A 27849-nucleotide genomic window follows, 5' to 3' on the forward strand; every position below is an offset into this window, starting at 1 on the left:
GCTGTGAATCCGTCTGGTCCTGGACTTTTTTCGGTTGGTAGGCTATTAATTACTGCCTCCATTTCAGAAATTGTTATTGGTCTATTCAGGGATTTGACTTCTTCCTGATTTAGACTTGGGAGGGTATATGTGTCCAGGAGTTTATCCATTTCTTCTAGATTTTCTAGTTTATTTGCGTAGAGGTGTTTATAGTATTCTCTGATGGTAGTTTGTATTTCTGTGGGATCAGTGGTGATATCCCCTTTATCATTTTTTATTGTGTCTATTTGATTCTTCTCTCTTCTTTGTCTTGCTAGCAGTCTATCTAATTTGTTGATCTTTTCAAAAAACCAGCTCCTAGATTCATTGATTTTCTAAAGGGTTTTTCGTGTCTCTATCTCCTCTCTTAGTTATTTCTTGTCTTCTGCTAGCTTTTGAATTTGTTTGCTCTTGTTTCTCTAGCTCTTTTAATTGTGATGTTAGGGTGTCAATTTTAGATCTTTCCTGCTTACTCTTGTGGGCATTTAGTGCTATAAATTTCCCTCTAAAACACTGCTTTAGCTGTATCCCAGAGATTCTGGTACGTTGTCTTTGTCTCATTGGTATCAAAGAACTTACTTATTTCTGCCTTCATTTCGTTATTTACCCAGTAGTCATTTAGGAGCAGGTTATTCAGTTTTCATGTAGTTGTGTGGTTTTGAGTGAGTTTCTTAATCCTGAGTTCTAATTTGCTTGCACTGTGGTCTAAAAGGCTGTTTGTTATGATTTTTGTTCTTTTGCATTTGCTGAGGAGCGTTTTACTTCCAATTATGTGGTCAATTTTAGAATAAGTACGATGTGGTGCTGAGAAGAATGTATATTTTATTGATTTGGGGTGGACAGTTCTGTAGATGTCTATTAGGTCCGCTTGGTCCAGAGCTGAGTTCAAGTTCTGAATATCCTTGTTAATTTTCTGTCTCGTTGATCTAATATTGACAGTGGGGTGTTAAAGTCTCCCACTATTAGTGTGTGGGAGTCTGAGTCTCTTTGTAGGTCTCTTGCTTTATGAACCTGGTTGCTCCTGTACTGGATACATATATATTTAGGATAGTTAGCTCTTCTTGTTGCATTGATCCCTTTACCATTATGTAATGGCCTTCTTTGTCTCTTTTGATCTTTGTTGGTTTAAAGTCTGTTCATCAGAGACTAGGATTGCAACCCTGCTTTTTTTTTTGCTTTCCATTTGCTTGGTAAATATTCCTCCATCCCTTTATTTTGAACCTATGTGTGTCTTTGCACATGAGATGGGTCTCCTGAATACGGCAGACCAATGGATCTTGACTCTATCCAATTTGCCATTCTGTGTCTTTTAATTGGGACATTTAGCCCATTTATATTTAAGGCTAATATTGTTATGTGTGAATTTGATCCTGTCATTATGATGCTAGCTGGTTATTTTGCCCTTTAGTTGATGCAGTTTCTTCATAGTGTTGATGGTCTTTACAAAATGTATGTTTTTGCAGTTGTTGGTAACCCCTCATGGGGTTTTTAACAACACGGGGTAGATAAGATAAACCTTTAGAGAAGCATAAATTTTAAGATGATAATTAACACTGAATGTTCTATCTTAAGATTTGCAAAGAAGCCAGTGATTGGTGAGGATAGTGATTCGACATTTATACAGCCGGATTTTGTTTTTAATAATAATGGGAATTTTATCAGCATACAAACTTGCTCACAATATTGAGACATACAAAATGGGAAGCCTTCTAAACAAGCTAAAATGTGTAAGAAAACTTGTTAACTCTAAAATGAATATATTGGAGTTTGTTGAAATTTCTGCATTTGGTTGCAATCAGTTTTAGAAGGCTTCATGGAAGTTAAATTTTAATCAGTGCTTTGGGGAAGAGACGAGATTGAAGGCATGGAATGAAAAGAAGGGCATTCTATCTGTCATGGGAAAAATATGCCTAGAATACCTTCTGTTCCTCTCCTTTCTTTCCTGGTCGACATAGCAAACTGCTATTCATCCTGCAGCAAATGCTGTCAACAAAGTGGTCAGAGAAGGGATAAGAACGCAGCTTACACATATACATGTACAGTAAACCCTAGATTCATATCCTTGGAAATTATGTACTGGAGTGGATGAGTCAGCGAGTAATGAGAATAAAAGTTTAGAATGGGATAAAAAACATACTTGATGGTGGTTTGATATGTATTAGGAGTTTGGATTCATTTGAGAACCAGGAGCTGTATTAAGTTTGGAGCAAATTGATTACACTTTAGCTGTTTTGCCTTTCTGTTTATTAAGCTTTAACTTTTTTTGAGACTGGGTCTTGCCTTGCCACTCAGGCTGAAGTGCAAGTGGCATGATAATAGTTCGCTGCAGCTTTAACTTCCTAGGCTCAAGCGATCCTCCCACCTCAACCTCCTGAGTAGCTGCAATCACAGGCACACGCCACCATGCCTGGCTTTTTTTTTTTTTTTTTATGTAGAGGTAGTCTTACGTTGCCCAGGCTGGTCTCCAACTCCTGGGCTCAAGCTGCCCTCCCACCTCAGCCTCCCAAAGTGTTGGGATTACAAGCGTGAGCCACTGAGCCTGGCCAGCTATCTTTTTTAAAATTAGGGCTTGGGTTTTGTTGGTTCAGCTCTTAGCTTGCAAGAAATGCAGAAAACTTATGTCAGTGTCTGACAAATGTTAGCAATTTGTAAGTGTGCTAACACTTTGGTTATCTAACTTTATTCCTATAGTTGTAAAAAAGCACCATGATTAAAATGACCTTTATTGGCAGTATTCTAAAACCTCATGTTAGGGTGACATTCTTCCCTTTCCCCAAATTTTAATACCCATCCCAGCTTTCTAGAGCAAGAAATTGAAGAACATTTTCCTCCTATATTTATAATCCCAACTAAAACACTATGTAATACATGTTGGAAATGTTACTGTGCTCTGTATATGTAAGTATTAATTTTTTTTGCCCTAAGTTGGACTCTAGGAATATTAAAGTAGATGTACCCATCTGATAAGAAAAAGTGAGCTAAGTGAGTAACTTGGTAACTAGGCATTCAGCAAGTCTTTTTCTCTATTTCATAGAATCAGTGTCACCTTAAATTATAAAATAGGTTTGAGCAAACTTTGGGTATTCTTGAGATAGAGTCTTGCTGTGTCGCCCAGGCTAGAGGGCAGTGGTGTGATCGCGTTCACTGCAACCTCCGCTCCCAGGTTCAAGCAATTCTCCTGCCTTAGCCACCTGAGTAGCTGGAATTACAGGCGTGTGCCACCACGCCTAGCTAATTTTTGTATTTTTAAGAGAGAAGAGTTTCGCCATGTTGGCCATTCTGGTCTTGAACTCTTGGCCTCAAGTGATGCACCCACCTCGGCCTCCCAAAGTGATAGGATTGCAGGCATGAGCCACTGTGCGTGGCTGAAATGAGTGTATTCTTTAACGTTTATGTTTTTCATTTGAGAACCGGGAGCTGTATTAAGTTTGGAGCAAATTGATTACATTTTAGCTATTTTGCCTTTCTGTTTATTAAGCTTTAACTTTTTTTTTTTTTTTGAGAAATACAAAGATACATGTAAAGTTTTACTTACCCGATTTTAAAAACAGGCTACCAAAACTTACTCAAATATATTAAAAAAATGAGACTGTTTTAAAAACCTTTCGTTTCCATATTGTGACTCCACTAAGCGGGTAAAAAGTTCAGGACAGAGATGGAAAGGAAAGAAGGAAACAGGAAGAAGTGAAACTAGGAAGGTGGTGACAGTGGCACATGGATGAAGAAAGAGAGATTAGCAGCCATGGAGAATTTTGTAACGTAAGTAGAGAGAGAGAGAGGGTAGGAAGACAGGCCTCACAGTTTGTAAAGTGTAAGGGAACTACCTATCATACCCTGTCACTGAATAGGGCTGTGACTTATGTAGTTCTGTCTCCTCTTGCAAGAGACTTAACCACTTCTGGCAACTCTTCATTTTTTCGTATCCTCAAATTTTCATCGACATCACTCTAAACAGCACAGCCCCAAAAGCATGGAAAGGGGGAGTTATTAGTACGGAAAGGGAAGTTATTCTTCTGCTGGTGTAGTGGTCCGATTGAGTCCATGGGTTCCCAACCTTACCAGAGGTGATAAAAATGTCAGTTCCTCTGGGGCCAATCTTGCTCCTCCAATGTGTTTTTGGCCCTAATGAGGTCATGGTTATTTCTAGACTTCTGAGACTTACTGTGGCTTTGAATTGACACAAACACAAATTTTCTGTCAAAGGCTAGAGTGATGGATGTTATATACCTGAATTTTCTTTGAACATTTTATTTTAAAAGAGATACTTTGGGCTTTTCATGAAGCTAAAATTCTGGAACCCTAGAGCAGTCTATTATATCTGTCAACACAAGGACTGTCCTTAAAAAGCTCCCTCCATAAGCACTTGGATGTGTAAACAAGATCCTTTCACAGATCTTTTTCTCTTCCTCTCCATATCCCAACTTGTTTTGGAGACTACTTTTTGAATTATAAATCCCTTTCTGCATTTCTATTATTAATTTTTATTTGTAAAATTGCTAAAATGGCTAAATTTGGCCATTTAACCTGCATTTAAAATCTGGGAATGGGGGGTGATGATCTTTGTACAGAAATTACCTAATGACCCTGTCCATGCTGTGCTACGTGTTTAGGTGGAATAACACTCCCATGGATGAAGCACTGCACTTTGGACACCATGATGTATTTAAAATTCTCCAAGAATACCAAGTCCAGTACACACCTCAAGGAGATTCTGACAACGGGAAGGAAAATCAAACCGTCCATAAGAATCTTGATGGATTGTTGTAATGGTCTCAAATCCCAAGATTTAAATCACTTACCTATTTAATTGTGGAAAATGATTATGAAGACCGTGTGTATTTCTATCTGGTAGTGATGTATATTTTACATTTGTCATTTCAGTGTTACTGGAGTTTTCTTCATTGTGCGCACAGGACAAATCTGATCTCTTTGGGAAAAAATAGAAATAAAACAGTCTCCCTCCATAATGTGAGCAATATTACCTCGTGCATTGTATAATTTGATGTAAAAGAAATAGTTACCAATGCTAGCTTAATTGTGTGGTCTTCCATGATTTATTTGTGTTTTGTGAATTTTCAATTTATGGTGATGATCTGCTGATATGCATTTATAAACTAAGCTCTGTTGTACAGTCTGTCCAAATGGGTCAAGGTTGCCTTTAGAAGCAAATAGTGTGATTTTCAAGACTTCAAATACAAATTTAGTTTGAGTGTTTGAACAACTATATGCACTTATGGTTGTGTGTTTAAAGTGTCTCTCTCTCACCCTAGCTTCACGATGTGACTCTTAAAAAAAACTATAATCGTTAACAACTGTTAGTAAGACCAATTCTGATTAGACTTTATCAGGGAATCTGTTTAAGATATGTTTGGTGACCAAAACATATGTGTGAATGTAGTTACAATACTTTTGAAAAATTTTCCTTTTTCTGTATCCCCTTAGTCCAGCCTCTCTTCTCAGACATTTAGCTCTCTGCCTCTTTCCTTCAGCTGAGAAAGTGAGTGCTGGCATACTATGCAGTTTTTATGTTTTCCACAGTAAGTCAGAAAATGCCTCCTATTTCTGGCATCAGAACTTTGCCATTTGTCTACAGAAGATGAACCAGAGACAAAATTACTAACTATAAATTAGTCAAGTTTATCAGTCTAAAAAACAAAGGGATGTGCAACCGCAGCTCTTTAAGATTTTTTTTTTTTTTTAGCTTCTAGGGTAAAGATAAATTCAGAAGTGCTCTAAGCTACCAAAGTTATTCTGAAAGTATGGGAACTGCTACAACTAACATTTGTTTCCAAGCCTGTCATTAAGAGTCTGCACCAAGAGATTTGTCCTCCTTGGGGGACCATTGGATCATTCCAGATTTCTTGTGATTTTCTATTGTGTAATTCTTGGTGGGCTCTGTAGTTTAATAATAAGAAAAAGGCCATTTCACTTTAAATTGTGACCTATAATTTTGTCTTGGGTTGGTAATTCAGGATTCATTTGGAAAGTGGGTAAAAGGGGCTTCAAAAAACTGATAGAACAGGATTTTCTAGGAATTACACATACATTTTATCCTGTCATACCTCGAGATAAAGTGGCATGTTAGTGAGGATTTCTGATATTAAGCACACACACACATGCACACAAATGGACTTCTCTGAAGCTGTGTTTAGTGAAATGAGCTCAAGTACATGAATGTTAGTTGTTGCCACATACAGCAATTTCCTTTTCCTTTTTTTTTTTTTTTTTTTCTATGAGCACACACTGCTGCTTCTAAGCTTTACCATGCCTGATGGCACCTTACTCCAGCAGCCTCCAGGTGCGTTCATTTTCACTTCCAGTCTAAGCCAGTGGCTCCAGCCACTGACCTCCCATTACCTAGATGGCACCTCCTTTGGTGAAACCACGGCCAATGTTCCTTAGCTGCACCAGGCCCAAAGCTGTCCCCACGCTTGAGCTTCCGTGGGGAGGATGGTAAGTGAGCAGTTTCCTATCCCATGGATCTGTCAAGCCATGGAGATAGGTAGCATTTGCAAGATGCTGCACAGGAGCAGCATTATCCCCAAAGGTATTACAGGGTAGACATGTTTTAATTGAAATCAATTGAGATAACTTTGCTCAAACAGCAGCGTGCTTTGTGTGACTAAAATGAAACATTAAGACAGTTCAATTGTGTGACTTGAAGATTACCAATGATTTTGAGGCTTTTCTATAATAAAAAGAGGTTCTAACCATTATTTGGGAACAAAGAGAGTTTTCATCTCTTTTCAGATCAAAACCATTCTGTAAAATCTTTGTTGTTTAATTAAATGTGCCCTTATTTACCCCGATGTTATTTATGACTATGTGCCGATTCCTGCTTGGGCTGTTTGCTGTTGGCTGGTAATAATATATTTGATTTAAATGCTGTTGACTGTGCTATTAACTGCTGCCGTCAGTAAACTCCAAAGATCTTTTTGTTTTGGCTTTAGTATCATATGTGCTTTTTCTGTATCATGAGAGCTCTATATGGTCATGTTATAGCTTTATATACATTGTTGTTTTTGCTGGTCTTATCTTTGGTAATAAGCTATACCCCACTGCTGCCCGACACTGCCCTTTAGCTGCAGAGCTGGATTAGCTATTGACCATTTGATGCTGTTGTCTGTCTGGCAGGGACTGAATGACCTGATGTCAGATTTAGATTCTTCCTGGGGATTACACAGCTATGAATGTATTTGCTTCTAAAACCTCCCAAAGTGAATCTAATCTTAAAACTACAAGTTGTAAGTATTCTGAAATTGGGAAACATTTATTTTAAATGCAATCAGGTAGTGTTGCTTTTTACAGCATAATAAATATATGTATCAAAAAAAAAACTGTGTGAAAAAATGAATTTTCTTAAAACATTTAAGAGCCAGGAACTCCACTGAGCATACAGACCATGTCTGGTTGGGTTCCAATCCATTTCTAATGCCTGCTATAAAGCTAGGTACTACGCAAGGTGTCAGATGGGGTTATCACAATGACTAGGACAAGAATCCTGTGTGTAGTTCATCTTTGAAGGTGAGGGATGTGCAGGCATGTCTCTAGGCCCCGAAATGCAAACACTATCCTTTTACAGTTAGGAAGTGCTCAGTAAATACTTGTTGAATGGAACCATTAAACATACCCTTGAATGAGAGGAGAGGTCATTTTCACAAAGCCTTAAAATTTATTTAGAGAGTTGAACCTAGTACTGCCACACTAGAATCTGAGTGTGACCAGCCAGTAAACCTCAGCTCCTAATTTATTCTGTGTGAGAATAGCATTCGCTTCCAATGCCAGAAATCCCTGGTCTTCAGAGCACTCTTTCCTTTCAGGCCAGGGGTTAGTGTATAGTTTTCCAACCATACAGAAAGTACATGAATGCCATGACTGTTAAATTTTCATTTATCAAAGTTATCTGTCACAAAGTAAGTTACTTTGCTAGAAGAGTCACTGCATTACCGGCATTTTAGAACTGCGATGAGCCAGGTACTATGCAAGGTGACAAGTGGGGTTACCACAATGATTAGAACAGAGATCAGAAATTCTCTAATCTAACTCATTCTTTTATAGATGAAGCTGAGACCCAAGAGTGGGCTGTGATACAGAACTCTTAGTCCTGCGCTGTTGTTCTATGTCCCACAACACTGATTATGCCCAGGTATGGATAGAATATGCATATTAGCTTATTCATATGCACTATCTCCTATTAGCTAAGGCCTCTCCTCTGTGGAGTTTTAGGAAGAGGCATAAATGCTACAACAGAAAGTCCTGCAACATATAGTCAACTTCAGCTATACATATATACATCCATGGATAGGAGCAGGACATCAGTGCAGGCACAACAAATGTGTGAATAATCCTAAATAGTGAATAGTTATTTCTATTCTTGATACAAGATCATTTTATTTTTGTAAGACTTTTTTAGGAGCTGGGGTAACCTTCCTAATTTTACTTGCTAATCTTCATAGTAAAATGAGTAAATTCATAAATCATACACCAGATGGCCAAGGGAAGCAGCCCATGAATGTGTTAGGTGGCACTTATAAAAAGGCTTTTTAAGGGAAAGGATAATCTTATAGTTATGAAAGGAAATGATGTGATTCACTAGATTATATGTGTTTGGCGATGGAAAAGATTAGAAAATTAAGGCAGTTGTTTAAAAAGGAGGCATGAGATACAGTAAAACAACTGGACGGAAGGTATTAAAGGCAGAGACTAGGGGCATTTATTTCTATTCTGGAGAATGAACCAGACTCCAGGCCTGTGTGTGCCCCCACTGTACCCCTTGCTTCCTTTCCAAATAGCCAGTAAAAAGGCTACTATGAAGTGTGTCTGACAAGCAGTCCCAATGGCAAAAGAATATCAAGACTGTTTCAATTATGTACAAGAGATGTGGAAAGGCTACAAACAGACACCGACAGGTATTAAGGTGTTATAATAGCTTTACAAAATATTACAGGAGAATTCAGAGTTTGATAATAGGTATTTGACAGCTTTCTACCTCTTAGAAAGCTTTATGTTCTCTGTAGACTCAAGATAACGTTAATAAATAAGTTTTAGACTGCTTAAGCCCGGCTCTGTTGTTGTTTTTTCCTTTTTACAATAAATCAAGCAAGGTATTTAATTTCTTAGTGAGTATAGCAAACACAAAACCCAAAGTGAGTTCACAAAAACTTGGAAGCTGAGGATTATCATTTAAGAGAGAGAGAAGCTCATCTCAAAAAGCTCTAAAAACAATATTGTTTCTCCTCAGCTTTCCTAAAACTGGTTTAAATGTCATTTCTTTGAAATTGTATTTTTTAAATATAACATTTACATTATTTGTAGCTTCTGGCTGTTTGTATCATAAAACCTTGTTTTAATAAGGTGATTGCACTAGAATGTACGATCCGGTGTCTCAGAACATCTTCAGTTCCATAAAAGCAGAGATCTTTGCTTTTGTTTACCAGTGTTTCCCAAACATCTAGTATAATGCCTGGCTCATGGCAGGTGCTCTATATAAATTTGATAAATTAATGAATGAATGAATCGTAACTAACCAAAGGAAGCCACTCACATAAATGGTCTTTACTTTGTTAATGTCCCAATTCAAAAGGTAAGTAGAATAATTTTCAAAACACTTTCTAGCTTTTTCCTGTCCTTTCCCTGGGTTAGTCAGTGACAGGACTGCTCTGTTCAGAAAGATTTGCCTTCATATTCCACTTCAGCTTTCAGGCAATAAATAGATTTCACTCATTTCATGCCATCTCAGAAAACTCTCTTTCCTTTAAAATTAGACATTTGTCCTCAGTAGCACACATAAGCTCTATGCTTATAAAACACTTTTCAAACTTACAAACACCACACGAGAAATATTCAAACACACAAATATCCCTTAAGTTAGGATCTACTCAATGATTTCTTATAAGGGTTAATTAGGTAAGAATACAAACTTATACTAGTTAGCCAGGGCATATTTACTTTACTCCTTGGAGAGAGACCACTCTCAGTGTTTACTATAAATAACCTTTGTATTTCCTTTGTAAATAACGACAGATATGGAGATGAGAATAATCATTCTGGTTATGATGCCAGCATTATCAGGGAATAACACTATTCCATGATAATAGCTAAATACAATTTGCCAGACTATGTCTAACTTGGTGATTATGCCTCTTCTTACCCTTTTTTTTCCCCAGTACACAGTGTAGTTTACTTTGAGAAGCCCTGGCTTTCTAGCTTTTGACATCTTTGGGAAAAAACGGCAGCTTTTTGTGTGGGTACAATAACTTCTCAGTAATAACTCATCTAATCATGGGGGTGTAGATTTTAGATGACTGCTTTGGAGACAAGACAAAGTCCCATTTCTCATGTATTTTAAAATTAAAAACTGCTAATTTGGGGGTATTAGCAATACCCAGATTCATTTTAAAATAAGTGCTGAATCATTTGTATATTTGGAGACAGCTGTGGTCGCAAAGAACCAAAGTACTTTTGTTTGTTTGCTTTTTATGGCACCTATTACAGCTCTTTCCAATAATATTACTCTTCTGACCTCTTCCACTGACATATCTTAATCTGCCATAGCAATTCTGAGTATGCGTAGGGCAGGTAAGGACAACATTTAGGAAAAGAGTGTTATTAATCTTATTTTAAAATAAGGATTGAGGTACATGAGAAAAGCATCAAACTAATTCATAATGTCAGTAATTTTAAGGATATTTATATTAATTACTATTAATAAGAGATTAACAGAATTTTAGAATTTTAATACCTCTTAAAAGTAAAGTCTCTTGGCTAGTGCAGTAAAATGAAACCATGCCAACTTCCCAAAGGGCAAAAAGAACTGACAGCTAAACCTCAGCAATTATAAACAATACTGTTTTAATGTTGTCTTCTTTGTTTTTTAGTCATTTCAATTGTAAAAGGCAACTGAAACTTAGGTTCTCACCATCTATATGAAAACTGAGAGAGGAGGTCTCAGATTGTGTGCAGTGCCACGGAAAGCACTGTGTGCATATTATATTTAATGCAATACAGATACTTTAGCTTTAATTTTAAAACGAAACTCAAGAAAACTTTATCTCCACCAAAGAAAAATACAGCATTTGCACGATAATATAGTTGTGGTAGCAACAGTGGAAAAACAAGCTACAGCCACATAGACAGCAGTATGTGAAAGGGAAGAACCTTGTCAAACCCATCTCTTAATCTACCTTTTGTGTCAGTGATTAGGAAGGAAAAAGGTAAAAAATACAGTATACTTCACAAAACATCCATTCAAAAAAGTGTCTGGAAAAAGCACAGGAAAGATAATGGAACCATTCACAAATGTAATTGTCAGAAAAACACATATATCAGCGAAATACATGCAGTTCTCAATGCAGTTACATAGGAAATGAGTTTTGAAATGATCTTATTCTCATATTATCTCTGGTTAATGATTCAAGTTGTCAGTTACTACTTTTTCTACTCCTTTCCCAATTTTGTGGCTAATAGACTAAACACCACCCTAATTACAAAAAAGACAAAGCAGCCCATTTAAGAAACATGAATTAAATTTCTGAGTTTATCTACATTTATGATTAATTTCAACTTTTGAATGAGTGGTTGTGAATAGCCTAACTCCCTTGGTAGAACTGTAAAAATAATTGTATGTGACCAAGATGAAAGCAGAATGTATTCAGCTTTGGATATCAAACACAACTTGTGAATTTGGAAATGTACATCCTTCAATTGATACTAGCCAGTGTCATTAAGCCATAACAACAGTAAAGCTAATATTCTCTCAAGAGACAGAATTTGTCTTTGTCTTTAAATAGCCAATGTGAAAGATGTAATAAAATACACAACATTTTCCCCCTACCAGATGCATGATGGCTACCTTTGAAAGAGAACTGATATAATTGTATATAAACTTGGCTTTGAACTATTTCACAGGTTAAACCAATGGAAAACTGCCAGTCACACTTAAAGCAAAGAGAACACGTAAGAATTCTCCCACAGAAATTTACCGTTCCTGCGTCAAGCAATTCCCTAAATAACCATTGATTTATCCAACAACCTATAACAGTTGGGCACTGACTTTATGCAAAACATTTGCTAGATGTTGCTCAGCTTCTCTTCCCAAAGGACCCTCATTCTTGTCCTGATACTTTGGGTGTATCTGGATGTTTTTCACTTGTGAAACCCACTCTTCAGAGTATGCCTTTCAATTTTACCTTCAGTAAGATGCATGATGCCCTTCAGAGTAACTGATGTTTCTGAGTTAGAGAAAAATTCACTTGCTCAACAGGTTGCAGCAAATTTGCGAGCCTTTCTTTCATTTCCCTAGAAACACAGGATGTGAAGGAACAGAGTAGCAGGAGGGAATCACAGATGAGAAGGAAAACTGTCGCCAGAGAAGATGAAAAAAATTCATGTTCTATACTGCATTCATCTGTAAAAAGACAAAATGTGGTTAAGTTTATTACACCGATCTTGTGAAATGCAGATTCATACATTAAACATTGCTTGTCTATTCTAGAATGAAGTAGTAGGAAGATCCTTGCAATGGCAAATAAATACCACGGAATGAGAGGGCCTTCAGCATGTACTATCTATTATTCTGGGCTAATCAAGACCTTTTATATCACCTAAGCTGCTGGATTATTACTCTGTTGCCCACTGGCTTAATTTTGTGAATCCATCCAGACTGCATAAAGCTTTTTGCTGTTATGCAAGTCTGGGGACAGAGCAACGTGTCAAATCTGCTCATGTGAAACAAGGGTGTGGAAATGCTGAGCCATATGCCAGAGGGAGTGAGGAAGGAGAGGGAAATGATACATTTCCTCTAAAGGTCACTCAGTGGGTAAAATCAGTGACTGTGTTTCAGGTACAGGCTAAAGAAGCAGAATTACTACGAACCCCTTCACCCTCCCCACCAGTGCCTTCTGCCCAGCTGCCTTGACCAGGACAACTTATAGTAAGTAAATTGTTCATCCAAAGGATACTAGCCTGCCAGTGACTTCCTGTCTGACTTCCACACTGGTGTTTCCCCTTAGACCAGATGCTTTCAATTGAGGATGATTCTGTCCCCTGGCAATGTCTGAAGACATTTCTGATTGTCCCATCTGGCTGTGAGGGTGCATGTGCTTACTGCTATCTATTTGGTAGAAGCCAGAGGTGCTGCTGAACCTCCTATGAAGCACAGGAAAGCCCTCCTGCCAATCCCCCACAAATAATTCTGCAGCCCCAAATACCAGCAGCACCAAGACTGAGACACATGGCACTAGACTGGAAAGCCTCTGGAGAACTTTTTTTAATCCCAAGTGCTCAATAGTGTATGGTACATAGTGGGCTCTTAGGAAAATCATTTTGGATTGAAAGACAGTGAAAGTGTTGCCCCTATGTTTCAGTCCGGCTCATGTTTCAAATGTGTGCTTAATAAGGTGGACTACAGGGGTAAAGAGAGGGAGGGAGGGGGAGATAGATAGATAGAGGAAGAGAGGAAGCCTGGATTCAGATCCTGTCACTGTGTGACCAGGGCAAGTGACTTAACCTCTCTAAATCTCAAAGTCTTCATCTGTCAAAGGGGGATTAATAGTACCTAGCAGATAGGCTTGTTAAATTAGATGGTATATGGAAAATGTTCAATATGGTAGACAGAAAGCAGTAGACAATTAATAGCTAGTCCTATCATTATGAGCTTTGGCTAAAGGCCTCTTGGAGAGTAGACTGGTTCTATTATAGTCCCAGAGGAAAACACTGATTACATAGGAAATCCAGACTAAACAAATACCTAAGTCATACTGCAGAAAACACTGGTGCTCTGGCTCTCCTGGACAATTTCCTCAGGAGCCTATGGTCCTACTGCTCCTGAGGCTGCACCAGGCTGCAACCTCCAGACTTGGCAGAAGACAGCCAGCTTGGGGAGAGCTGCTTCTGTTTCAGAGTATACACCCTGATTATAAGAGTAGATGCTGGATGGAAGTCATGGCCAAGGGGCAGGCCAGCAAACCATTGTGGAGTCAACCCAGTTTAGAAACTGATTCAACTTCTGTCTAACCAGTGCCGTGCCTAAATTATGAACTCTTTATTTTATTTTATTTTTTAAAAAATTATAGCCCTTTTAGCTCTTTTAAATCTTCTGTGGGTTTAATGGGAGACTTTAGTGGTGTGTAGAGGGTGTGTGTGTGCGTGTGTGTGAAATGGATTTATTTTATTCTACAAATGAAATAAATGAAATCATCTGAAATGGAATGGAATGGCTACGGTGGGCCATAGCCCACAAACAGGACCACAAAACTGCTTCCTGACATGTGCTTAGCATATTTAAATTGCTCTCACAGTATCATCCTGAGAAAACAGAGAGCAGTCCAACTGCTCCACAGGACTGCAGAGAGGGAACCAATCCATCTATTTTCTCAATAATGGTGATGACAGAGACGGAATGCTGATAGCCACTTCCCAAACACACACAGGCCTCTCACCCAAAGGCCATGATGCCTTTGTTTTAATAACAGAATAAACCCAATCCTGTACAAACAGTTTCTTCAGCGTACATGTTTTGAATGGGGCAAAGATTAGCTTTTTGTGGGAGGCTTCCCAGGATACTGGACAAAAGCATGCACTAGAGACTCACTAGGTACCTTCAAATATTCTTTCTACCATTTACTAACTGCTTGATCTTAGTCAAGTTACATAAAAGGGGCTGTGTGGGGAGGAGAGGTTCTGTTCCCACATCTGTCAAAGTAGGAAAAATAATAATACCTAACTCAAAGGTGGCTGTGAGGACTGAATGAGTTACTACCTGTGAAGTACATGGTATACGGTAAGTGCTTAATGTCATCTATCAATGGTGGTGGTGGTGGTGATGTAATTTGCTCAGGAACAACAAAGGAGGTGTAAAAAATCCCCCCATTTTACGGTTCCTGTGATATAACATATTTTCTGAATAGGGCTTTATATGTATTCCACTTTTGTGCCAGGCCTATAAAGCCCTTTATACCTTTATAGCAGTGTTGGGAGCTACATTCTAGCAGGATCCTTCTTACACACAGAAAAGGTTCATTTTACACTTGCCAATAGGAATGAAACTATTTCGCTGCCACAATAGCTACGTGTTTTTCTGAATGGCTATTTCATCAACAACAATCAGAAAGGTGTAAGAAAGTACAATCTCTAATGATTGTAGCCCGTGCTTAAGGTGAGGGGAAAAGTCAAAAAACTGCACATGAGAAACTTGAATCCAGGCAGATCTTACTGAGGCCTTATCAATGCATTCTCCAAATATCTAAAGAGTGACGCCCTCTCATTCTCGCTCACCTTTCCCCTCCCTGCCTTCCTCTCTTTGTTAAGCACCTACTTTTTGCCAGGCACCAGGTATACAGTAAGGAAGAAAGGCCAGTAATAACTCAGGATATTTTTTGGAAGCATTAAATAAATTTTAAAAAATGAGCTGGAACAGCTCCATGTGGAAAAGAGCTTAAAATTAAATAGCATCAGCAAAAATCCAGCCAAGCAAGCCAAATCTTTAAAAGGAAGGATTTTAGGCTGAAAGGCAAACAATACTAGTTGATATAATAAAAAACATCCCCCCGCAAAGGAAGATGCTCTCTTTTGTGGACAATCATGTTCCCATTTCTATCACGAATCTCATTAACTATTTCACTCCTTGAACTTTCTACTCTTGGCAAGTTCTTCACAGCCCCAGGAGCTAGTTGTACAAATTAGCTCTCAAATATAAGGCAGACGAAGTAATCTCATTGCTGCTAAAGTATAATTCTCTCTAATTATTGTAACTACCAAGCATTAGTCTCTCCCTTTCTAAAAACAACACTCCCTCCCCTAGACACAGTGATGAAATCGCATACTGAAGAAAAACATTTGCTTATCAAAGAAATCTTAGTTCCACAATATATGAAATTTCTACATGGCAACTTTAAAGGGGAGAGGAGGAAACCTGAATATTAGAAACGTCACTTGTTTTTTGGAAGGTGCTGAATGCCAGGAATAAAAATCCTGCTGATGATGTAGGTGGTTTAAATCTAGCAGCTCCAACCTGTCATGGCTCATCTGAGCACTGCACCCTCCTTGGCTCTGCCAGGGCTCCCTCCTGCAGACAGGCCCAGGATCTGCCATGGTGCCCTCCCTGCCTCTGAGCACACACACTTACTGACAGCTTCACACAGGCCAGCCGTGGTACTCACCATACTGTCGAATTCTACAGAGCCCACTATCCGAGACACCTCGTCAAACTCCTCGGGAGACATGGGGAGCAGGTTGTCTGTGGTCTGAAGTCTAGAAGGGTGACTAAAATGGGGAAAAAGGAAAGAGCAATGTCAACATCTGAGTGATGAAAGCACTAGTGCATACTTACACACTTTATCTTTTGTCTGTAATTGAATTATCACGTTGTATTTTTATTTTCGGTAAGTGCATACACTTGTAAAATACATTTGCAAAAGTACAGCTCATGGGAGGCTCATGTCCCCAGCCCAGCCCCTTGGGAAATGTTTCACACTCCAGGGATGTGATGAGCAATAGCCAGACTGGAATCTGCGCCGCTTCTGCCTGGGTAAGCCTAGGTGTGAGCGTGTGCGGTGCACTACCCTGAGATGACAATGCCTCGAGGCTTACCCTGGACAGAAAAGCACCAGAGAAATGTCTGGGGAGTCCCTCATCCCTACCTGGAGGTTTGAATGCAGATAAAGCTGCTCCACACAGTGTTTTTACATGAAGGCTACATCCATTCACCCCAAGACAGTGCTGCAGGCCAAATAACTGACAATGACATTTCCAAAATTTTTTCTACCTTTTATAAAATGAAACAACAAAATCAAAGCAAGTGGAGACAATGTATCTCAATCATTACTTTGGCCTTTTCTAGATTGAAAAGAACTACTTTCCCACTCTGATCAATTTTTGCTCATTTTATTTATACTTTTTCAAAGGGTATCAGTTTTGGGAAAATTTATGTACCTTAAATACAAATTTTGTTTTTGGCTTTTTTTTTTTTTTTAAGGTAGTAAAATGCTGATATGCAGTAACACGGGGATCTCAACAAGTTCAGTTGTGATGGCGAATAGCAATTACAATGGAAAAGTAAAATACAAGCATCTTCAACAGGCCCCAGCCAGGAGCAAGGCTGGCTTGAGGTTTGTAAACATGTCACTCTTCTGTGTTCACTTACACTTCAGACACAGAAATCAATTCAGTCTTGATATATCCAGTTCCTTTAGGGCCATCAAGTTCCATTGGCTCTGGTGCTAGAAATAAACACATTGTGTACGCTTTCCATCAACAGAAATTACTTCAGAATAGAACATCAACTTTTCGGGGGGATTAAAGTTCTACTGTGTTTCTAGACAGCCTAGCATCCTAAAACTTTAAGGGGCTATAACCTCCCTGCCCGAGTCACCTAAAATTCTAGTGGGAATGCATAGGCAATGAGAAGAAAAGGGCAGATTTCAGCAGGACACTAGCTAGGAGCTTTCTCTTTACACAACTTGAATTCTTACAAGAAGTTGGAGCCCAAAATATGCAAAGTTCTATCTAGTCTATTGGCATTAGCCTGGCTAATGAATCTTCATAGCTATCAAGGTAAGCTGGGGGCATCTTCATTCCAAAGTAATTGTCCTAATATTGAGATTTCTGATTCTGAAAAACAGCTTTGTTGGTGTGTTCCAAACAAAATAGGTCTAATATGAACTTTCTCAAATGCAATTCACTGACAACTGAGAAGCAAGAGACCTGTGTTCTCAGATGAGGCCTCCTCTTAATAATTATCTAAAAAAAATAGGCTCTAGTAAGTAATTGGGCCACCCTAAATGAACCACTTCACTTCTCCCAGGCCTCAGTTTCCTCAACTTTAATGTGAGCAAGATGCCTTCCACTGGTTGGCCACAGTTCCTTATTCTTTACCCCTTTTCATGTGGAAACAGTGATAGTAGCAAATACATAAGACCAGCAATGGACTTTTCCAACATTCCTAAAATAGGAAATTGTCCATTCATTTTTTACTAGCTGTATTAGGCCAAATAATGCATTATGCTTCACCTGCACTGAGTTTATACCATCTTTTGAAAGCCTACTCTTACCAATTCAAAAGCAAAACACCACATGGGTGGAGTTTGAGAATAACCACCCCCTCATCAGGAAGGACTGTGTCACACTGTTACCACCTGCTTGCCCCACTTACCTTCCTTTGGCCTGGAGTAATACTTTCCAAAGGCATGGTCTTTGTCAATATTTGGATACAAATACTTCAGGGGATTCTCAGGAATATTCTCAGCAGCCATGACTTTGTAATTGCGAATGATGTCAGGGAAAGTAACAGCAGAAAGTTCTTTCTTCGTGTAGGGTTCAACCGCATGGAAGTAAGGTTCTAAAAAGGAAAAAAGCTAAGTGAATCCCATAGAATATCCCAAAATGAAAAAGGAAGAGAAATAAAACACTGCAGAGTTGATGGATTTGAGTGAACCTCATAAGAACTAATCCCAATCTAAGCATTACAACACGTATAGTAGACTGCTTTATTTCTAAATAAATTACAATACTGTCTCAGGGAAAATAAAGGGAGGTATTATTCTCAATAACATTCTATTTGCCACTATTTGCTTAGATTTATAAATCTGGGCAAAAAAGATTTACTAAAAACCTTTAAAAGCCTGCATCTTCAACGATGTGCTGCCCATGGGCACATAAATAACTCACTACTCAATGGGTCATCTTGGCTTAAGCCATATAAATTTAAATTACTAAAGATAAACTCACTTTCTGTTTTTCTTTTCATATTGAAAAATCTAATTTTGTATTAAAATAAATGATGATATATAGAAAACACTTTGAAATTAAAAAAAGATCCTATTTGCTACATTTCCCTGTAACCCTTAATGTAATAAACCATGGTTTAATTTACTCCCATTCTTATTCCCACACCAAATTCAGATCCTTCTTCCTAGCTGATACAGAATCTCCCTTTGGGTGTCCACCTTCCAGAGGCCACGGTTCAGGTGCTCTGGGGAGCCTGCTGTGGAACATGAGACTATGCTGCCATCCTAACCCTTCCTGGCTGGTACTGTCCTACTTGACCTTTCCTGGTTGCCAAGGGTTTTCTTCATCTCTGCTTGGTCTGCTAGCTCTGTCTCTCGGCTGGTTCAGGAAGGGAACAGGATAAGAGGAAAAGGGTAGGTTCCAACAACTACTGCCCATGCCAGACTCTTGTCTCAGCCCCTCTGCTTTTTCCTCAGAAGAAAAACAGAACAAGAAGAGTATTCCAGAAAAACAAATAGAACAAGAAGAGTATTCCAGAAAAATAAATAGAACAAGAAAGAAGACTATTCCAGAAAAATAAACAGAACAAGAGTATTCCAGAAAAATAAATAGAACAAGAAGAGTATTCCAGAAAAACAAACAGAACAAGAAGAGTATTCCAGAAAAATAAATAGAACAAGAAAGAAAAGTATTCCAGAAAAATAAATATAAGAAGATATTCCAGAAAAATAAATAGAACAAGAAAGGTATTCCAGAAAAATAAATAGAACAAGAAGAGTATTCCAGAAAAACAAACAAAAGTATTCCAGAAAAATAAATAGAACAAGAGTATTCCACAAAAATAGAATATATTCCAGAAAAACAAATAGAGCAAGAGTATTCCAGAAAAACAATCAGAACAAGAAGAGCATGGCAGAAAATCAAATAGAAAAAGAGTATTCCAGAAAAACAGGAGAAGAGGAATATTTCAGAAAAATAAATAGAACAAGAAGAATATTCCATTTTGTGTCTACCCACTGAAAGTATAAAAATTACTGAAACAGGCCAGGCGCGGTGGCTCAAGCCTGTAATCCCAGCACTTTGGGATGCCAAGACGGGCGGATCACGAGGTCAGGAGATCGAGACCATCCTGGCTAACACGGTGAAACCCCATCTCTACTAAAAAAAATACAAAAACCTAGCTGGGCGAGGTGGCGGGCGCCTGTAGTCCCAGCTACTTGGGAGGCTGAGGCAGGAGAATGGCATAAACCTGGGAGGTGGAGCTTGCAGTAAGCTGAGATCCGGCCACTGCACTCCAGCCTGGGCGACAAAGCAAGACTGTCTCAACAACAACAACAACAACAACAACAACAACAACAACAACAAAATTACTGAAACAAATCAGTTTTTCCTCCTGCCCTTCAAATAGACCAAACTCTAAACAACAGTGAAAAGTCATCAGTTGGTCTTTATGATTTTTTCATTTATGCTGTTGAGCTTCACTCTCAGAAACATGCTTCATAACACCAAGGTTTCTGGAGTCTTTTAGCCATGGACTCATTTGATTAGATAGAAACCCAATATATGATAAAGATAAATTTGCAGCTGCTCTGTTTGAAGGCAAGGTAGAGGCTGCCACTCGTCCCAACAGGCCCTGCATCAACTCCCTGGCTAATGATGTGTATGAAGTCTTCTCCTGAAGCCTGTCCTATCTGCACACTCTACTCTGGGATGACCCTAAGAGAATCTGGACGCTTACTCCTGTGGGAAATGTGATTCCTTCCAAGAATGGGTTGCAGATTATATTGACTCATATCCTTGATCTGCAGATAATGAACCTGATGCAAAGGAAGGAACTGACCTTGTCTTTTCAAAACCATCATTTCCACAATATGTTCCAGAGAGTGAAGCACAGATATTTGTGGTGGTTTATTAAATCCTAACGGGGTGCTCATTTGGGGTAAGTATAAGATCTGCAATTTCACGTCCCAAACACACTATCTGTATGAGCTGACTGGCGGCGATGAAGAGGAACTTCACACACGTGGAACGGTGGGACTGTGTGCTCAAACTCCCACTCACCGCCTCCGTTCTGGGACCGCTCCACCCATGTGAATGTGATGGCCCCTTCCCGGGAGCTCTCACTGAATCGCAGCAGGAAGGTCCCCGGCTGCTGGTCCTTCAACAGGGCGCGCTCTCGCTCCTTGCTGATGAAGCCCATGATGCACCTGGTTATCAAAGAGACGGACGGAGGGGCTTTTAGTTCAATCATGATTTCCATTTTCATGCTAACCTACAAACCAAGAAAATGGCTGGAATGTGAGAAAAGAACCTACGGTAAAAAACGTAGACTATTTTAAAATCTATTGAGTTGTCACTTAAGGAAGCATTTCACTTCAACATGTATATAGTAAGGTTTTTTTTTAAAAAAGAAGTATGAACATGTTGTCAGTAGGATGTTACAGATGCTCAACAAACATGTGTGGGATTGAGCCTTTTATTGTTCCTTGATTATTCTAAAGGCCACGAGAATGTCTGAATTTACACATCTTTTTTACTGGAGAGGAAGACCTAGGCAATATATTTTCATATTCTAGCCCGTCTGATCAAGTTAAAACTTTTGTTGAAATATCAGCGGATCCCTGCAATAAGCCAAGATAGAAATGATTTACCCAGTTAAAAGGGTTTTTCTTCCTTCCTAGGGGCCACATAGTAGGTGCTCAAAAAATTTTTGTTGAGTGAATGAATGCATGAATGGTACTCAGAGTTGTTGTTTTCAATTTAGCTTTGCCAAGACATATATATGTACTAAGAAAGTGTAAGGTTAATGTTATGAAGTTCTACTCTCCTGAAACCCTGAAGGGACAGCCTGGAAATGCGCACCTCCGTGAGATTCACACACGCCTAGTCAAATACTGAAGCTGGACTCGGGCCTTGTCTCAACCTCACAGCACTAAAAATATGTTTCAAAATACATCTAGCAGTGGCCCTTACCCATCATTCCAGAGAGGAAGCAGGTGTTTTTTAATGAGTTCCAGGATGCTTTCAATCCAAAGCCAGAAGGGAAAATTTTTATCATTTATATTTTCCTGAAAGTATACAAATGCACACATTATGAACAAAAATCTAAAACAGGACTTACCATGGTCCCTCCCACCATCATTTGTAAAGACTCCCCAGGTGCCAAAGATGCAACTATCCCATTCAGCACAGCAATGGGATTCCTCCCTTGGCAGGGAATATCAAGTTCCCTCCCTGCTGTTATCAGCATTCAGACCAGGAGCTCTCCAGAGCTCTCCATTTCCCTGGGCCAGGCTCTGCTTCCCTTTCCAAACAGTAGCAAGCCAGCCCGGGGGTGACCTCCGGCGTGAATCACGGAAACACAAGCTGCCCTATGCTAGCAAAATCCAGCAGTGCAAGCTGGTCCACACTGTCTGGTGACCCCAGCAGATTCTAAATGTTCCCCAGAGTGGGCCCCTCTGCTCGAGCAGGCCATTAAACTCGTCTGGCTGGTCAGGCTGCGCCACCCAGCCCAGAACATACATTTCACAAGAAATGGCTAAAATACTGCTGGGCAGGGGTCCAGTGTGAGTGAACAGAAGCCTCATTTCAGATATGAAAGAATGTTATCACTCAGGCAGGTGCTTCCTGTCAGACTCCTGCTTGGAGACCAACCTCCTGCACTGAAGAAAAGTAAACAACTTGCCCGGGGGGGCTCCTTGGCCAGAGAAGAACAGGCCAAAATAAGCAAACAGTGAAGTAACTGTCACAGCAAGAAATATGAGAACCTCGACCGAGAGCAAAAAGGACTCAGAGAGCATAAAACCCACAGTCTTCACCTTACAAAACCTCGTCCACGGAATGAGACCGTCGGGGCTGGCGTTAGGACCTAAACAAATAAAAACCAGATTTTTCAGCAAACAGAAACTGATTCTAAAGCTTTGGTTGGATGGATGGCTCCTGTATGTGCTCTCAAGGAAAAGAGCCAAACACCCAACAAAGATTTTATGTACACAGTTGACATTTTTGGATACCTTAATGCCAAATTAACTGAGCAATTATAATACGTGCTAAAAAAGGGTGGAATTTAAATGGTGTAAAATATGTGTATGTTGGTTTGAGTTTAACGGCAGGAAGGAATGGATGGCAGATTCCTGGGCACCACGATATGAGAGTTTTTAGGGAAAGTGGAAACATCACAAAGCCTTACCATCTGCTCTCTCCCTCCCCAGCCCCCCTTTTCCCTCCCTCTCCTCTAAAGAGAGGACAGTCCTTTTAATGTCCTGTTCATGTTACACTTCCTTCCATGACCATCAGCTGACGTTGCCTTTTGCACTAAATCAAAGGTGCTCTGCTGGGCCTCCAAGAGAAGCCTCCCTATCCAATGCCTCTTCCCACTGCCTTCCTCTGCTGCTCAGCAGAGCCCCCTCCCAAGCACCCTAGAAATGTTTTTCAAAGTTCAATCTGTGCCCAGGATCACCCCTAGATCTTCAATGTAACTGATACTTGACTTCACAAGTTTATTTTAGACATTATTTATGCATTTCCCTCAGTTCTCCTCCAAATAGGACACGGGCTCAGGGAGTCTGATGCAAATCGAAAGCAAAGTGAGATAAATGAGAGGAAGAAGCCCAGGGATTATCAGCTACACAAATTAAAGCAGCCCGGGTGAGAAGAGGTGGTAAGCCCATTATCTGTCTTCAAAGGGAACTACAAATAAGCCATTTCAGTTAGAAAAGATATCCTTCTTAACTCTCGCCAAATAAAGAAATGGAATAAGGGGATTTTATACTTGTATTAAACAGCACAAGGTCACCACTGTGACAGCTGCACAGCCAAGAGAAGGCACTGTTGAAAGCCACTGGGTGAGGAAGAGCCTACTGCTGTTTGGAGTAAATGCAGTGCTGCTCTACAGAAAGCAAATCGGGATACAAGCTGTCCATGGATTTTTAAAGAAACAGTTCAGATAGCCCCACTCACCGAAAGATCAGACCTTGAGACCAGTGGATCTTTGATTTGTTTAGTATGAAGGACTAATAAATGCACTCACATTAAACACTGACAGAGAAATATCTACCACTGTCTAGACTCTGCCCAATCAGGCAAAACTGCAGATCAAAAGAGGCACCCTCCTGTGGGGACGGCATCCCCTGCCACCTGGGCCCACCTGAGTCAAGGGCCCTGGGTTTATGCTGCAGTGGGCAGGCCCCAGGACCTTATTCTTATCATGTCAGGGACTTCCTTTCTTCTCCCCCAGATTAATGGTTAATAGGCCTTCATCTTTCTCATCCAGGAACTTATTTCAGTCACAAATAATATATTTTACATAATTCATAAAACTTTCCCTTGGGAATCCATCCCAGAAATCTTAATTATGAGACAATGAGGAAAGGATTCATTTAAATATTATCAGGTCCACATTTCTTTCTAAGGTGATACATGATTCTCACTTAGCTATAATAAACTATAGCTTGAAAAGCTGACAGATTTTAATACTTTTTTACCTTTAACAAAATAGCAGAAGGGAAAAAGCAATTAGAGAGGTATTTTTATGAATTTCCATTTTTATAAACGTAACAAGTTAATATGCATATACCAAGAAGCTTCTCTCCCAACATGTTCAGCTGGTCCACGTTGAGACCTCTTTTGGTGACAGAGGAAAACTGCCAACTCAGCACTTCTGAAAGCTGAGCCCAACGTGCACATGGTGGATTCAGGAAGAAGGACAGATTCTAGAGAGGAAACACCCAAAATCTAAGGGTTACTACAGAGACTCCAGTCACAAGTGTGGCACTAAAACATATGTCCATCCCAAAGTTCAATTCTAGTTTATATGACACACAGGTGCTTTCACAGTAGGGGAAGAGAAATACAGTCAATTTTCATTATTTACAGATGCACATTTGTGAACTTGTTTACTCACTAAAATTTACTTGTAACTCCAAAATCTAAGCACATGGCGTCTCTGGGGTCATCTGAAGACACACCCATGCACACAGCAGCAAAGAATTCGAGTCTCTTAACACTTATGTTTCCAACTGAAGCCAAACAAAATGACACTCGCTTCCTGTTTCAGTTCTCATAAGAAAAACGTGTCTTTTTTGAAGCCTATTTAGTGCCATGTTTTTGCATTTTGTGACTGCTGTTGGTGATCACTGTTTAAAATGGTGCCCAAGCATAAAGCCACAATGTGGTCTACTGTTCCTAAGCACGTGACTGCTGGGAGGTGCCTTATGGAGAAAATACATACGTGAGGCAAGCTTCACTCAGGCGTGAGTTACCCAGTAATCCTGACCATAGGTGTAATGTTAATGCCTCAACAAGTATATTAGATAAGGTGTCTTTAAACAGAAACACACATAAACAATGTTATGCATTGATGGGGTGACAGAAGTGTTGTGACCAGAGGCTTGAAGGAATCTAGCCTTGTAGTTCCCTTAGGAGCAACAATTCATTATTTGCTAATTAAGTGTTCCTGGTAACTTCAAAAAACATAACTAGTTCGAATAATGATCATTGACTATAATTAATTAACAGTGAGTATCCACACTCTAAGAATGGAGCATGCTTGTTTAGTAGATGTATACATTTTAAAAATAATAATGATAAAGTGGTATAGAATCACTGACTGCCCTAGCTTACTCACATGGGAGAAAAATCATAATTCTCATTTCAAACATATATCCATGCTTCACATTCCCAGATTTACTCAAAAGCCTCAGAAATACCACAGAAGCTTTGTCACTTCTCCCTCAACAACTGGCCACTGGGGCTATTTCAGAGACACAGCAGCGAGAGCATGGGGTCTGCTTAACCCTGGGACCAAAGCAAATGTATTTTCCATACCCTGGGTTCCGCCACCAGCATGTTGTACCAAAGGATGGAGGCCCAACCGCTCGGGAGCTGGCTGACGTTGGAGATCACCACAACGGGCAGAGAGGTCGTCTAAAGGATGACAAAGACCTTGAAATCATCTGAATCACAGAAATGTCACCTTCAGATAACTGCTTAGCCTCAACTAAAAGCAGGGGATTATTTGTAAATTTGTACATATTTAATACTTGAAAATGACAAATGTTAAGTTCTGTTCTTTTGTCCAGTTTGTCTTTGATGTATCTTTCAGTTAAGAAATAAGTCCCTAAAAATAATAATAGCTACAATAACTAATTAAGGGGTATGCAATATGAGAAGATGAAAATTGTCACAATGAAAACATAAAATGTGGAGGGAGGGCAGAGCAAAATAAATAAGCCCCAATGCTTACTGTAAAAAAAATGAACATCAGCTATCTCAACTGGAACATTTAAGTTATAGAATTTGAAGGTTAATTCAATTCTCTAGCTTTCTGGACCATAAATTAAGGTTAAGGTAGTATTAGCTGAAAAAGATATTTTTAAAACAATTAGGTAAATACCTCTAAAACGAAAACTGAGAAATAAAAATACACGTAACAATTAAAAGTAAAAATAATGAAGTTTTCCACCTCGGGACCATAAAAGTCTTACCTCGAGGTCAATTACCAAACCAGGCTGGCACAACTGGGTTTCAAAACTAAGGGAGTGAAGCTCTTCAGTAACGATGAGAGGACCCTTGGAAGAGAAAAGGAAAGACGAAAAGAATATAACCACTTATTCACAGATCCTGAAACTTTCAAAAGCCCAATTAACATTGCAACAGGCCACAGAGATCCTGGACGAGATCCTGGACCCAACCAGCAGGAAGTCTGAAGACTCAATACTGAATCCCTCCCAGATTTAATGATTCTGAGTATCAGTGTGCTCTGAAAGATAAGTGCCTGAAGTTATGGCAAGGATTATAGATTCAGAGCAATAAATGTCAGTGGGGAAAGAGCAACTAATAGCTTTGTGACCTGAGGCTTCTCAACCCTCAGCTCTGTCTGCCTGCCCAGTGTGGCTGCACATCTCAATGCAGATGGGTGGGGAGGAGGTGAGAGGGCTGGGAGTAAGTGTACACTTGGGATTGTCTACTGCCTACCGGAAGGGCTGACTCACATCAACTTGGTAGGTCACAAGGTGTCTTGGTTTTGGTAGAAATGGATAGATTTCAAAGTGCCTTCATAGACATTACCTCATGTGAACCTCACAGCTTAGAACTAGAGAGGTACAACTGCTAGACCCAGGGAGGTCAAAACATAGTTCAGGTGCACACCAGGGCTAGAAGGCATCTTTGCACTGCCTGGGCCTGTGTTTGTCCCGCTGCTCCATGTGACCTCCACTGGTCCTGGTGTGGAACGACTGCACGCTGTGTGTGCATAAAGGACGAAAATGTTCTAAACCAAAACAACTCCAGATATTTCATCCTTTGTCCATAGTTCATTTCTGAATGCATCACAAACCCAACTCCTTAAGGATCACGTTGTAGGAAGGAAACTGATGCAAAGGCAATGCTTCTGGTAGGGGATTCCATGGCCAAAAAGCCCTCTTGGCACACAGCAAGGCAGTCATCAAAGTGGCCTCTCATTCCAACTCTGACAGTAACTCTCTGTGCACCCTTGGCTAAATCCTGCAAACTTCCTGTGACTCAATTTCTTCACCCGTAAGATGCAAAGAATACAAAAGCCCACAATAGCTACTCCACTGAGTGTCTAATGAATTTGTGTGCAAAATCGTTTGACAATAGTGAAGTACAAATGTGGTGTTTTTACTGTTGTCACAGATATACCAAGTACCCAGCTCATTTGCTGCTCTTCCCTGCTGGGTCTGAACTCCTCTGTGAGGTATCCCCAGCCACCAACTGACCTGCCCTTGCTAGACAGACCTGCCTGATTTGGGCCCATTCACAACATAAAGAGACTCTCACCTCATTCGTTCTGGTGCCAGCATTTTTCTGTTCTTTCAATTGCTATAAAACAAACAATCACCTTATTAAACACCATGGTAATGGTCAAAGTTGCTATCTTCATTTACAAATGAGAACAAAGTTAGGACCAGAAAGAATGACAGACGTGACATTATCTTTAGAATGCAGAACACGAGACAAAATGGCCCTCGTTCTGGATCCATGAGCAGAAGCACGTTTCCCCAGAGGCCTGATGGTGCAGATACCAGTCTGGAGGGATCTCTTGGAATCGCCACCGGCTCCTCTCCTGTGTTCAAACTTTCCCTGAAT

The 27849-nt window shown here is 39.7% G+C and overlaps 2 protein-coding genes across 6 annotated transcripts in view; one reads left to right on the top strand and one right to left on the bottom strand.

Annotated features, from left to right (window-relative positions):
* GLS (glutaminase) overlaps window positions 1-7355 on the top strand; it is an 86784-nt gene extending 79429 nt beyond the window's left edge. For both annotated transcript variants that reach the window (XM_023217732.2, XM_023217736.2), the window contains one exon: window positions 4629-7355. In XM_023217732.2, the coding sequence (XP_023073500.1) occupies window positions 4629-4785 (157 nt within the window). In that variant the 3' untranslated portion in view covers window positions 4786-7355. The remainder of the gene's footprint in view (window positions 1-4628) is intronic.
* A 3501-nt stretch (window positions 7356-10856) lies between these two features.
* STAT1 (signal transducer and activator of transcription 1) overlaps window positions 10857-27849 on the bottom strand; it is a 44466-nt gene continuing 27473 nt past the window's right edge. For all 4 annotated transcript variants that reach the window (XM_023217693.2, XM_023217702.1, XM_023217711.1 and 1 more), the window contains 11 exons: window positions 27541-27582; window positions 26226-26309; window positions 25567-25665; window positions 24317-24452; window positions 22560-22609; window positions 21715-21809; window positions 20803-20948; window positions 18167-18352; window positions 17159-17234; window positions 16176-16278; window positions 10857-12424 (listed from right to left, as the gene is read on the bottom strand). In XM_023217693.2, coding sequence (XP_023073461.1) covers window positions 12410-12424; window positions 16176-16278; window positions 17159-17234; window positions 18167-18352; window positions 20803-20948; window positions 21715-21809; window positions 22560-22609; window positions 24317-24452; window positions 25567-25665; window positions 26226-26309; window positions 27541-27582 — 1032 coding nt within the window. In that variant the 3' untranslated portion in view covers window positions 10857-12409. The remainder of the gene's footprint in view (window positions 12425-16175; window positions 16279-17158; window positions 17235-18166; window positions 18353-20802; window positions 20949-21714; window positions 21810-22559; window positions 22610-24316; window positions 24453-25566; window positions 25666-26225; window positions 26310-27540; window positions 27583-27849) is intronic.

This window comes from Piliocolobus tephrosceles, chromosome 11, assembly GCF_002776525.5.
Source record: "Piliocolobus tephrosceles isolate RC106 chromosome 11, ASM277652v3, whole genome shotgun sequence".
Lineage (NCBI taxonomy): Eukaryota > Metazoa > Chordata > Mammalia > Primates > Cercopithecidae > Piliocolobus > Piliocolobus tephrosceles.